Below are 14,358 nucleotides of genomic sequence, written 5' to 3' on the forward strand. Positions count from 1 at the left end.
AATGATTACTTAAGTCCTTATGATTGATGCATTAGATTATAAGAATTGAATGGAACCACTTGATGCATATAAATTCATTGTCCATATATATACACCGTTAACCCTGTGTAGGTCCAGGATCGAATATATGCTTAGCCATGCTTAGACCGGTAGAAGTCGGGTGATTTCCTGTCACCTGCGAGATATAGGTGGGTACCGGAGCACGGCTGGCTATATTTGCTATCATGGAACAGAACCATGGGGTGATATAAACTGAGGCCTAGCAGAGTCTATGCATAGGTTGACTCATGTGATTCCGTCTGTGCCGGTTAAGGACCGTGCCATTGTTGGCACTTCTGACAAGATTGAACGCATGCCTATCACTTAGCTGGCCAGATAACTCGTTCTGACCGCAAAGCCGAGTAGCTCAACTCAGGCCGGGCCCCGTTCTATTGTGCGCTCCTTGCAGGGAGCCAAACTAAGCCCAAGGGCAAGGTAGTCCTGAATGTCCTGGCATTTGGTGTCCTCGATTGTGCGGCGTGGTACGAACCCATGAAATGTGTACCTGAGTTGTACCAAAGGTGACTTAAGGCGACTAATGATCTGGTCTGCCTGGGTTTGTGTTAGGAATAAATTCCCAGCTGGTTGAAATCGATTCGAATCGCTGTCTCTCCCGGATAGTGAGAAACTTGGTTAGCCTCAACATCGTAGTAACTGTGTTATGGAACATGATGGTTCGAATGAATATGGAATTATAATACCGGCTATGGTTACTATTGTATGCTTTTAAAATGATATACCACATGTTTGGCACAGGTTAGCTGCTAATTTAGAGATGGATAGTTATAATTAACTTGATAATGGAATCATAATTGTATAACTAAGTTAATCGCTTTTTATACAAAATGTTGTCAAGCTATCTCTACTTATACAGTCTTGCATGATCCTTGGAGTCATTTTATTTCTAGTTTATGACGGGTAAGTCTAGCTGAGTACCTTCTCATACTTAGGGTTTTATTTCCCATTGTTGAAGATGGCACTGTGTATCATGGTTATTGCAAGAGTTGCCTCTATCCCGCTGTGGATGAGGAGTAAGCCTTGGGCAGGCTTCTTTATTAATCCCTCTACTTGCTTTTGTGGACTATGATCCTATTTCGGCACTGTACTAAACTATGTTGGAAACTTTACTTTCAAACTTAATTTGCTTCTGCTTTTATCTATCAAACTCGGTTTGTAATAACTTGGTTTCATACTCTGATGATGAAAATGTATCTGTGAACTTTATGTAATATGTGGCATGTGTGTTGAATCATGTACGATCTTGGTTGTTGTAAATCGTTTATCGAGACCCGTCGTGGTACTCGATGGACTACTGGGTTTATATAGGTTCAAGTATGACAGTGCGACCGCTTGCGGGCTGCCATTGTACTTGTACTCTTATAAATTAGTCGGTTCTGCGATAGCCTGGTCAAGGACTTCTTCAACATCACAAACTCCGTGGCCCTTGCTTCCTAGGCCAAAGACATAGTGAACAAAGTGTTCCCTGTCCTTTAGCTTGTAATAGGAGAAGCTAGCAAACAATCTCTTCATACTAAGTGGCTTCTCTTTTGCCCTGTACTCATGTTCCATGTACCAATTTGTCTGTGTTTGTTTTTTTGTTCTATAGGCGATACATATCGTATTGGCTTTTACCCCTTTGGGTCTATTTTTTGAACTAGAGGCGATACCCTTCTGGTATCGGCTATTAGAGCCGATGATTGAACAAATTGGCTATCAAGTATTAATCCAAACGTTAGGATAGTATTTCTTTAGGTATTTTCTATTGATTGCTCTGTCAAACTCTTCTCCTCCTCCTAGTGTTTCCAAAATATAAGCATTGCCAGGCGCACAATGTTTAATCCGATAAGGTCAATCCCAATTATGTGACCACTTGCCGAACTTACTGTCTCTTGACTCGATCAGTAATTTTACCTTCCAGACCAAGTCCCCTTCAAAAAATTGTTTGCCCTTGACCTTCTTATTGTAATACTTCACAATCCTTAGCTTATTGGATTCGATATTCTCAAGAGCACGCAGTCGATGGCAACTTAAGTCTTCTAGGTCATCCATCATAAGATTTTTGTAAACTTCGGCTAACAAATCATTTTATAGCGTGACACGCCTCGATCCAGTTTGAATTTCCTAGGGAAGGATTGCATTATGACCATGCACAAGTTCATAAGGTGACTCTTTAATCGATCCATGATAGACCATCCTATATGCCCATAATGCCTCATTAAGCGTTGAATGCCACTTCCTTGGCTACTCTTCAATCTTTTTCTTGATCAGCTTAAACATAATTTGATTGGATGCTTCTGCTTGGCCATTAGCCTGAGCATAGTAAGGAGAAGAATTTAATAACTTAATTCCTATACTGGCAGCAAAATCTCTGAATTCTTCTAATGTAAACATTGTCCCCTGATCAGTAGTGATAGTTTGAGGAATCCCAAAACGATACACAATATGCTCCTTGACAAATTCTACCATGCTCTTTGAGGTTACCGTCTTTAAAGGAATTGCCTCAACCCACTTAGTGAAATAATCTATTGCTACCAATATAAACTTATGTCCTATACTTGAAGGTAGAAAAATCTGACCAATTAGATCAATTCCCCAACCTCGAAACGACCATGGTTTGATTATTGAATTCATAGCCTATGCGGGCGATTTCTGAATATTACCAAAACATTGACAATCCTGGCACCCCTTATAATATTCAAAACAATCTTTTAGTATTGTTGGCTAGAAATATCTAGTCCTGTGAATAATCCACTTCATCTTATAAGCCGATTGATAAGCTCCACATATCCCTTCATGCACTTCACCCATCAACACTTTAGCCTCTTCTTGATTTAAGCATTTAAGCAACACCCCATCGGCTGTCTTGTAATATAGCTTATCATCTAACAAAACATACTTAGTCGATTTATACTTTAGTTTCCTGGTAACCTTCAGTGATGGATTCTTAAGGTAATCAGCTATTTCAACTCTCCAATCATTATTCAAGGTCTCACTACTTAAGGCCTCTTGAAACACTCGATAACCTGATGTACTTTGAGCTAAACGATTAGCCTCTTGATTCTGTGCTCTTGGAATATGCTGAAGAGAAACATGAGGAAATTCCTTGAGTAACCTTTGGCAATCATCATAGTATCCCTGTAGAGTATCTTCTTTACATTCATATAGGCCGATCAACTGATTAATAATTAACTATGAATCTTTAAATACTTCAATTACCTCGGCCTTTACTTCATGAAGAAGCTGAAGCCCCTTAAGAATAGCTTCATATTCTGTTTGGTTGTTGGTAATCATTGGTTTAGTTAGAAAAGCAAACTCAAAACTTGCCCCCGAGGTGAAATAATAACAATATCAATGCCACCACCTTGCTTGCATGATGATCCATCAAAGAATAACGTCCAAGGTACTGGCTCTACATAGCCAATACTTGGCTTATGATGCTGGGTGACAAAATTGACTATTACTTGCCCTTTGACTGCTTTAGCTGATTCGTACCTCAAGTCAAATTCCAACAACGCAAGAATCCACTTAACCATTCTCCCATTTAATATCGGCATCGATAGCATGTGCTTGATCACATCAGCCTTGGAAACAACTATACACTCAGCTGATAGCAAGTAATATCTCAACTTAGTGCAAGAGAAATATAAGCACAAGCATAATTTTTCAATAGGAGAATATCTTATTCCTGGATCCAAAAGTCTTCCACTTAGATAGAAAACAACTCGTTCTTTTTTCTTCAAACTCTTGCATTAAGGTCGATCCAATCATTTGATCACCGGCCGATACGTACAACTTAAAAGGCTTACCTTGATGAGGAGGGACCAGCACGGGTGAACATTTCATGTATTCTTTTATCTCCTCAAACGTCTTTTGTTGTACGTCACCCCACTTAAATTCTTGATCATTTTCAACTTCAACAAGGGAGAAAATGGTAGAACCTTTTTCGATAAATTTGAAATAAACCTCCTGATAAAATTAATCTTACCAAGCAAACATTGTAACTCTATTTTAGTAGTCGAGGACGTTGCTTTATCAATTGCTTTCATACTTTTTTGACAAATTTCGATTCCTCTCTCGTAGACCATAAACCCAAAAATTGTCCAGCTGATACTCCAAAGGCACACTTATTGGGATTTATCTTTAGACCATGTTTTCTTGTGCACTCCAAAGTCTCTCGCAAATCAGCTAGATGTTTCTTGTACCTCTTAGATTTTACCATCACATCGTCAATGTAGATTTCAACAATCCTACCGATCAACTTATGAAAAATATAATTCATCGCTCTCTGATAAGTTGTACTGGCATTCTTCAAACCAAAGGTCATGACAACCCATTCAAATAAACCGATTGCACCAGGGCATCTAAAAGCTATTTTTTCTACGTCGTCCTTAGCCATAAAAATTTGATTATATCCTGCATTGCCGTCCATGAAACTAATAACCTTGTGTCTGGCTGCTACATCTACCAACATATTGGCTATCGGCATCGGATAACCATCCATGGGTGTAGCCTTGTTCAGATCTCTAAAATCGATGCAAACTCTTAACTTCTCATTCTTCTTATACACAGGAACAACATTCAATATCCACTCCACATATTGGCATGGTCAGATAAATTTCGCTTCTAGCAATCTTTTAGTCTCCTTTTTTATATCATCAAGGACGTTTGGGTTAAATCTCCTCGGAGCTTGTTTAAACGACCGATATTCAGGTTTGATTGGCAACCGATGCTCAACAATTGATCGGTCTAGACCAGGCATCTCATAATATTTCTAAGCAAAACAATCTTTAAATTCCTTTAATAAATCTACCAACTCTTGCTTATACTTAGGATCCAACTTAGCACTTACATACGTTGGCCTAGGCCTATCTCTAGAACCAATATCTATTTCTTCTAATTCATCGGTCGACATGAAGCCATGTCCTAGTTTACCATCCATACCATCTATTAGATTATCCACTAAAATAAACTCTCAGAGCCGACTGCTTGGATCGGCTGTTGACTTTCATTATTGACTTTAATGAAGCCTCCTTCCCATAACTTGCTAGAAAAACATTCAAAACCTTCTAGCTCCCAATACATTGGATCAACTGTTGCGATACTCACAGATTCATCAGCGTGAACAAGCTCAATGTCATCTCCATGCCACTGAATCAAACATTGATGCATGGTTGATGGTACACAACAATTTGCATGAATTCAGTCACGACCAAGGAGTAAACTATATGAACCTTTTCCATCAATAACGAAGAATGTGGTGAGTAAAGTCTTACTTCTGATTGTCAATTCGACGTTCATTGCCCCCTGGTCTTGGATGCGTTACCCCAAAATCCTTAAGCATCATGTCGGCCTCAATTAAATCTCCTGGTCCCTTGCCAAGTTTACGAAAAGTGGTATAATGCATAAGATTGACAGAAGCTCCTCTATCCACCAACATTTTGCTCATCGTCTTCCCATCAACAAAACCTTTTACATATAAAGCCTTTAAGTGCCGATGCTTGACTGGCTTATTGAATATAGCTTGCTGTATCACTGACAACTTGACAACTATTTCCTCATACTCCGATTTATCAAAATCTAAATAGACTTCTTGGTTTGCTGGAGCTCTAAATTCTGACGGCAATAGAAAAGCCATTTGAATATTAATCGATGGTTGACCCCTATCGGCTGTTTGTTTAGCACGCCACACTTGAGGTCTACCAGCCGCCTAAGCCTGTTCTAGCTCTCTGTTCCTTAGGCATTGTACCCTTTTTTTCTAGCTTCTTGTCAAACCTCCTGGACATCATTGTCCTTCCTACCAAACATACCTTTCCTCCCCATCTTCTTCTTCATAATCAGCCCAATTTTTATCAATAACTCGCTTCCCAAGCCGATCATGAACACTTTTATTTTTTAAGCGCTGATCCATATTATTATGATGATACTCTTCTTGAGCATGGATAGACCGGTGGTTGGCTTGAGATTGTCTAAACTCTCAATATTGCTCACTACACTCTGGGCAATTATTTCTAGTAGGCAATTTCAAATCTTCATTCCAACAATGTCTGAAGAAAGGACAATTCTAATATGATTAAGCTTGCTTTCTTTCATACATCTCTTTCTCCTGTTGACACTAGTATTTTTTCTCTTCGAGCCAATGCTGATAATCCTTTTCCTTCTGTCGCTGCCATTTATTCAACAAAATCCGAGATGTGACATGCGGCCTTATTGCCTCATCGCTTGATGTCTCTCCCTGCTCATATCGGCTCTTCTATTGGTCATGTCTTTTAATCTCTCTGTATTCATCAGCCGATATTTGCATCTTTGGGTCGATGGTTCTGGCCTCTTTGGCCCTAGTTGATGTTAAGACTTTAGTCTTCCCTTGAGCAACCTAGCATTAACCATGTTCTGATATCTTGGGAAAGGATTATCATCAACTTTCATCTTCTGAGGTGTATCAAATTTGAGCTTCCCTTGCTGAATAGCCCTCTGTATTTGTTGCCGGAAGATTCTGCACTCATTAGTAGAATGAGAAGTGGCGTTATGAAACTTGCAGAACTTCTTATTCTTTAACTGATCAGGGGGCAACATAACATGATTGGCGGCAACTTGATCTGTCCTTTCTCAAGCAAGAAATCAAAGAGTTTGTCCGATTTTGTGATGTCGAAATCATAGCTCTCTTCAACTCCTTTCCCCAAGGACTTGGCACCATTACTGTCTTCTTACCCCAATTTCATTCGGCCATAGCAATCTCTTCTTCTTCGTTATCCTCATCTCCGTCATCAACTGAATAGGGATTATAGGCTTTAGCAATTGCGGCACTCTTCTGGAATTGGGTATCTCTATGCATATTCTAGAATTGACTATTGAGCGCTGCCACTCGTTGAGCCAACTGACCTAAATTGTCAAACTCTTGCTCAAGCAGCTTATCTCTCCACGTTGGCAACATTCCTTGAATGGCCAAAGCAGCTAGCTGATCATCAGTTAGATTTAATGTGAAGCACAAATTTTTGGTCTCTTGGAATCTTTGAAGAAACTCGGTGCCTGATTCATTTGCCTTATGATCGTCAAATTGGTAATTTTCTTTTCTCCTGTCCCAGTGTAAAAATATGTATGAAACTTCTTTTCTAGGTCAGCCCAGTTGGCAATGGAATTAACTGGCAACAATAAAAACCAAGTGAAGGTTGGTCCTGCAGGGACAAGGAGAAGAAACAAACTCGATGAGTCTCTTCAATGGATGCTTCGCCCAACTATGTAAGATACCGACTGACATGTTATATTATGCTTATGCTATCTTGGCTAGTGAACTTAGCGAACTCTAGGAGCCTGTAATTTATAGGAAGAGCGACCAAATCACACCACTCTGGATATGGACGTTTGTACGAAAAAGTCTGCCCTTTTAGCTTCAAACCGAACTGATTCTTTATCATCTCGGCCACTCTGAGCAATAACTCATCAACACTTGAATCTGGATTTCTATGTAATTGTTGACCCATCTGTGGATTAAAATTTCAGGTACCTTGATACCTCGGATTTGGAATCATATAAAAGGTATTGTAATCTGTGCCATAATGATACCCTTGTAGAATTTATATCTGTTGGGTTCTTTGCTGGTTTGCTGCTTGAAGTCTCTGGTTGTAAAAACTAGGATCTATATCTCTACGGATCCTTTGAACTGATGGCGCTATTTTTTGAGCCGACGATGATATCTGGCCTATTATGCCAAAATTAACCATTTGATTCTAAACTTGTCCCACAACTATTGCACATGCTGCACTGACGATCCAAGATTATTTTGTATTTGATTAGTAGTGGTACCTTGAACTTGCTCAGATGAGCTCTGAACTGCCTGGACATCATCATTACCAGTTAGTATTGCTTCTTAATGGCTAGTATCGGCTTGATTAGTCCCCTAAGTCAATGGATGTGGAATATTATAATAAGCCGGTCCAACCTGCTCAATTGGATATCCATGAAACACCTCCTTCATGGTATTGTGAAATGTGTTCAAGAAAACTGTATTATGGTTCAACATGGCGTCATGAACAGATTTGTTTACATCATCTAAGAAGAAACGTCTATCTTCAGCTTCAAATGTATCTGACTGCCCATGCAACAAAACTCTTGGTAGCGGATATTTCTGAATAACTTTATTGACACGTGTCTTGGTGTAGGACAACAAACACTTGTTCTGAAATTCTTCTATGGCTTTACTAATGACATCTTTATCCTCATCAGGTAGGTTTTCATAAGGCACTATAAGGATGTCATTGTTGTTGTGAGTTGCCATCAGGCGATTGTGGTGTCCCACCGAGCGTGCCAGAACGTGTGTCGACGCAAAAACGTGTCGATGCGTCTAGCACACAACAAGCCGGAAGGATATGTTTGATAGAGTAAGGCTGGAGATCCGCTTGGCTTCAATGCAGGACCAGTCGACCCTATGAATTCCTAAAGGCATGCCAGTCAATTTGACCTGCAATTGACAAGGAGAGAAAGTTTATCAGTAATTTAAGATGGAACATGTCGGCCTTGCCTAGATAGTTCCAAGTGTGCCATTTCGGAAATAGCCAGACAGGAAAAATCGACTAAACAACCGATACGTGAAGAAATTGGCTATTAAGAACTGTAAAGCTCGTGGGTTGCGATTGATTTTATGATGACAAGTACAATATACGTAGATGTAAGTAAAATCATCAGCTAGGTAGATATTACCAGTGTAAAGCATTGAGCCGATGAATCTAACGAGAAAGGATATAACATGCGAACAAATCGACTGTCTAGTACAAATGGATCTACAAACGCTCTGAATCTAATCTGTTACTATCAACAGTGAGATTCGACCGGATTGATGACAGCTATGATGATAACAATAAACTAAAACCGAAGAATCCATAAAACCGCCTATACATTGACAGGTTTTCTGAAAGACATGCTATATGCGTGAAAGCACAAGCAAATCGGCTGAAATAGCCGATTTAGGTAGAAAAGGGACTACAATATGTGAACAATCGACTATTTAACATGGACAGATCTATGAACTCATCAGACCTAACATGTTATCTTTAATAGTGGAGTTCGACCGAATCAATGACAGTCATGATAAAGATAACAAATCAACCCTTTAAAATAAACAGATCTATTCACATTTAACAAAATCATGGAGACATACTATAGGCGTTAAAGCACAGGCGATCGGCTACGTAGCCGATGCGGGCATAGCAAACAGCCAGAGTCATGCCTGGTCGAAAGCAAATCTATCAGCTAACATCATCCGATCTAAAGTACTAACAATGGGAGTCAACCGGATCGATACATCCATAATAACGAGCTATTGACCAGATTTAACTAGCTAGTAAACCTTCTCCAGATCAGACATGCCTTGACCGCGTACTATGCACGACCAAGATCGAAGCAGAACGGTCGATAAAACATAATCCGTCGCTTAAAGTAAGAACCGTCGCAATATAACAAAATAAACGATGGATTAAAATGATGTAGGACCAATCTAGATCGATCTCGATTGGGTAGGTTGATATTGCTGAAAACTAATGACAATAAGAACATCAGCAAGATTAGTAACTTAATGAATCTATCAGAAGGATGCCACCCTTAGGTAAAGCCGATAACTTGACCTTAGTCTAATTCAAGTAGTGGAGGTCGAACTTAACCGATACAGCCGTACTTGAACTAGATAAGAATCGATAACTAGCTTATGCTAGAGCTCGCAGTGGAGGTTGAACTTAACCGATGCAGCCTTACGAACAGAAATATAAACCATGACGGTACTTATAGATAAACCGGAGGTCAGCCGAATCGATGCAGCCCTACTTGTTGAGAAACTCACCTACACTACTCCTACTCCTAAGGGTTGGCGTGAAGCCGAAAAAAGTAATTGATATTGATTGATTGGATCTTTTTACAATAGTCGGCGTCAAATATTTCTATCCAGAACCTAAACATGAACCCTACTCAAGTACGACTCATTACAACTTTTGGTATTAAGAGAAAACATTCATAATTTAAGATAACTTGGATCCTAATCTTTCCCTTTTTATAGAGTCCGACATGTCTTTTCCGACGCCAATCGTAGCTCATTGACGTTATCTGCTGATGTCATCCGAAGAGAGCCGATCCCAGTGTCGCATCTGAATCAGTTGATATCGATCCTTATGCAATCAAATTCTTGATGACTGAATCTTGAGAGTTTCGAGTTCCCGCGTTTTTCTTCCAAATTTTGGTGTAAACACATGCATTTGCCTGCATGAACATGTGCTTTACATGCACAAGGTCAATAGTTTGGCAAGCCAGTGAAATCTAGTGATAGTAAAGTCTGAATTCAGAAATCATGATAAGAATCAGTATCATAAACATGTAACTGAAAGATAATGGATAGTACCAAAATGTTAACCTTAAGTTAAGTACATTTTCATTGGCGTTAATTGCACAAGAACATGTGGTAAAACCAAATACAAACTATGATCTTAGGATCTTAGCATTCTTGGTAAAATATACTGATCACCTCATGTAAAGGTGTAAATGGATGTCAAAACTTTAGCTAACCTTGTGCTTTGGCACAATCCTACTGACCCAGCGATTGACAGTTGGCAACAGGCCTAAATGCCCATCTATTCAAACATGGCAGATGTTGCAACTGAACACCGCAAGCTGCAGAGCAACAAACATGGATACAAAATACAAAAGGGGTTAGTCAGCCTGTGCGATGTGGCTTGTTAAGAACAGTGACCAGGCAGTTTCACTTGCATGTTCAAAGTACTAAATACCAGTTTTTATAGCAAGGGTTTGCAATATGGGTAAATAGAATAACTCATTTTTCTTCTGTACAGCTGTACCCAGTACACGGTATAGTTGAATATCTGGATAAACACCAACAGATAGCATGATCGGTATGAGCATCAAAGCTTGTTTGGTGAACTGTCTTTTGCATAATCGGTTGATTGCTGCACTGAAGTCTTCAATAGACGCCTCAAACCCTGCATCTAGAAGCTTGCCAACCCACATAATGGCCTTGTAAGGCATCCCTTTTGCACATTGAGCTTTGATAAGTGTTGTGTATGCAAATTTTCTCAGCTTGGCACCCTGTTTTCTGAAGGACTCCAGTTTCATTTCAGCGTGAATAACTAGTCCCTTTGAGCACAGCACATTAACAAGCAAGTTATAAGTAACAGGTGTGGGCATCACTCCACGGCATACCATTAGTTCATACACACAGAAAGCATTTTTGGCATCCTGTGTTTCACAAAAACCTTGTATAAGCGTGTTGTAAGGTATTGGATCAGCATCAAAACCTTCTCTACACATATCATCAAGAACATTCTTGGCATCATGGAACATGAACTGCTTACAAAGTCCTTTAATAACTACACTGTAAGTTACTGCATTTGGTTTGATACCTTTTCCAGTCATTTCTTTAAAAAGACTTAGCATGGAATGAACTTTCCCAGCTTCAGAGAGTGCATCCATCAAGGTGGTGTACGTAACTGTTGTTGGCAGCAGATCACTTAACTGAATAGCCCTAAAATAGCTCTCTGCCATATGCAGATCCCCAAATTTGCAGTAACCATATAGAAGAGAATTGCATGTTACAATGGTTGGGCACATACCAGCCATAATAATTGCATCATACAGCTGAACAGCATTACCAATATCACCCACTTTTGCATAACCATCAATAACTACATTGTAGAGGACTACATCGGATGGCTGATATTTGCTAGCTATAGTTTCCAAATATGACCTTGCTTCATCAAGGAATCCTTTCTTGCAAAGGCCTAGAAGAATAGATACATGGTTTACTGAAGTTGGAGTTACCCTCTGAGAACAGCACATTAGATTCCAGACTTGAAGTGCTCTTCCAATTTCTCCTAGCTTGGAGTACCCATGGATTAGGATGGAATATGCAATGGCATCCAATTCCAGACCAATACTGCATATCTCACCAAGTAGGTTTTCGACCTCATAGAACAGGCCCTTCTTGAAGAGAGCATTGATAAGGACGCTATATGTGACAATATTCAGCTCCATACCTTGGCCTAAGATGTCCTTTCGTATCTTCATCCCTTCTTCAACATCACCAATTTCACAGTGGCCAGCAATAAGTATAGTATAAGTAACAATATCGGGTTCGACACCTAGGCCCCTCATCATCTCAATCATGTTTGGAATTTCTCTTGTATGACCATGCAAGCGAAAGCCATTAATAAGGCTGTTGCAAGTGACAATATCAAGTTCCATTCCTTCTTCTGTCACACTCTGAAAAATATTGAATGCTTCACGTACAGAACCTATTTTACATAGACCATGTATAATGGTTGAATATGTGTGCCTGCTCGGATTTAATCCATACTTCAACATCAGGCAGAAAACTGATTTTGCATCCTGAATGAACCCCCAATTACACAATGCAGACATGAGGGTGTTAAAGGTCATTCCCAAGGGTATGAATTTCCCCTCTTTCCTAATCTCTTGAAGGAAAGATAAAGCTTCTCCAATTTTATCCTGCTTGCAGAGGCCATCTATGAGAATGCTATGGGAATAATCACTGGGGGGAATACCACATGACTCCATCTCTTTAAAAATCTCCAGTGCCACATCTGCCTTTCTTAGACTGTACAACAAACTGTCATAGGTGGTTATTGAGATTTGCATGTTTAGGCTGCTCATTTTACTAAGAACACAAAGAGCATCATGATTCATCTGAGCTCTAGCATAACTATTTGCTAGAGCATCCCACACAATGCTGCTTGAATCCCACTCCCTGAATCCACTCCACAGAATATCACATAGAGTCGGAGCAGAATCAGAACCTACAGCAAAAGATATGGTAAAATTGAATGCAAAAAAAGGTTACGTTTAAATGTTTTTTGTGGTTGCATGCATTGAGATACAAATACTACCATTGTCAAGACATGTGAAAGAATACCTATGCATACACTAAGTGACAATCTGCAAAATTTCCACGCTAGTGATCCTGCTACGAGTTTGCTTTCTGCAGACAAAACTACTACTACTTCCATTCCAAATTGTAAGTCGTTTTGACTTTTTTAGATACATAGCTTTCGCTATGCACCTAGATATATGCCATGTCTAGATACATAGCTTGTCTCTTCACACTTCCACCAAATATACAACCAGCACTCCAGCAGCATGAAAGTTGCAGCTCGGTAACAGATGATCACAAATTTCAAACAAATACGATTACCAGGATAAGAATTTCAGTATATTAACAGATGATCCTAGATTTAATCAAAATATAATTAATAGCACGAAAAATGCAACCCAGTCTCGGCAAATACTGTTCCCTTCAGACAAAATTAAGGGAATAGCATGGCAATTGCAGCTAGGATTGATGAATAACTGTGCTTTCATGTTCGCGGCAAGAGCAACAGCTACTTATTAGATATACAAACACAAGCAGTCAAGCACTCACACCGAGCTCACCTTGTTCGTCCACCATCTGGGCCAACCCGTCGCGCATCTCCCGCCACCTAGTCTGCCACAGAAGCTCATGGCAGTGCCTGAACCGTGCGGCGATAGAGGCCTTCCGCTCGAGCTCCGCCCTGTCCTCATCGAGCGCCCCCTGCCGTGCCCAGCCACGCCCAGGCTGTCCACCTCCCGCCCCGCCTGCACGGGGAGGGGCTAGCGGCGCGTCCCTACCCACAACCGCCTCCTCCTCGGACTCTGTTCCAGCCGCCGACAACGCCGCCGCGGGAGAGTAGGAGAGCGGTCTATGTGGAGGTCTGGGTGGTCGGGGAGTGCGGTGCTGGAGGTGAGGCAGGAGGAGGCAGAGGGGGATGTGTGGTCGAAAGGGCATCCGAAGTGGGGCAGGGTCTCATGGCGGGGGAGCGCGGCGGCAGCCTATGGTTGTGGAAGGGCCTCCGTGCGCTTGTCGGCGGTGGCGGCGGGCATGTGAAGGAGGCTTAGCGGCGGCGCGTGTGCTCCGGTCGGGGTTTTTGCTTGTGTGTGTGGAGAGGAAAAGTGTGAAAATGACTATGGGCCAAAAGATTTTTGGGCTTGGAGTTAGTGGGCTGAATGCTCATCCAAATAGAACTTCCTTTTAAGATTTCTTTGGGTCTCATCGAGAAAGGAAAGGCCCATCATGCCTCAGCTATTACTAAAGCTCCCACAGATCGTCGCCGCCCTCGCTCACCGCGCCTCCGCCGTCGGGCGCCACCGCCTCCAGCTCTGGTAGATCGATCAACCCGACCTAGACATGGAAGACCAAACCCTAGCCGATCCCGTGGAAGGAGGCAACGTACTGCACCGCCGGGCTCGGCGGCGGCCTCAGGCTCAGAAGGATTCTCAGCGAGCGGGTCGTCGCCT

General features: G+C 41.0%; 1 protein-coding gene across 2 annotated transcripts; it reads right to left on the minus strand.

Moving 5' to 3' along the window:
- Positions 1–9,934: 9,934 nt before the first annotated feature.
- On the minus strand, positions 9,935–13,963 carry LOC136538954 (putative pentatricopeptide repeat-containing protein At1g13630). 2 transcript variants are annotated; one of them, XR_010779506.1, is made up of 3 exons: positions 13,477–13,963; positions 10,579–12,842; positions 9,935–10,275 (listed from the first exon to the last, which is right to left on the minus strand). XR_010779506.1 is itself a non-coding variant. In XM_066530871.1 (2 exons), the coding sequence occupies exons 1-2, from the start codon at positions 13,847–13,849 to the stop codon at positions 10,792–10,794; spliced, it is 2,424 nt and encodes an 807-aa protein (XP_066386968.1). In that variant the 5' UTR covers positions 13,850–13,963; the 3' UTR covers positions 9,935–10,791. The 2 variants fall into 2 exon arrangements, 1 of the variants encoding a protein (XP_066386968.1); XM_066530871.1 differs by having other exon boundaries at positions 9,935–12,842.
- Between the last annotated feature and the right edge of the window lie 395 nt (positions 13,964–14,358).

This window comes from Miscanthus floridulus, chromosome 2 (assembly GCF_019320115.1).
Source record: "Miscanthus floridulus cultivar M001 chromosome 2, ASM1932011v1, whole genome shotgun sequence".
Taxonomy (NCBI): domain Eukaryota; kingdom Viridiplantae; phylum Streptophyta; class Magnoliopsida; order Poales; family Poaceae; genus Miscanthus; species Miscanthus floridulus.

Bases quoted from the DNA above. Each gene is read 5' to 3' on its own strand.
- LOC136538954 (XM_066530871.1), bottom strand. From the start codon at position 13,849: ATGCCCTTTCGACCACACATCCCCCTCTGCCTCCTCCTGCCTCACCTC. The intron at 12,843-13,476 runs GTGAGCTCGGTG...CTTTTGCTGTAG, and splicing joins CCAGATGGTGGACGAACAAG to GTTCTGATTCTGCTCCGACT.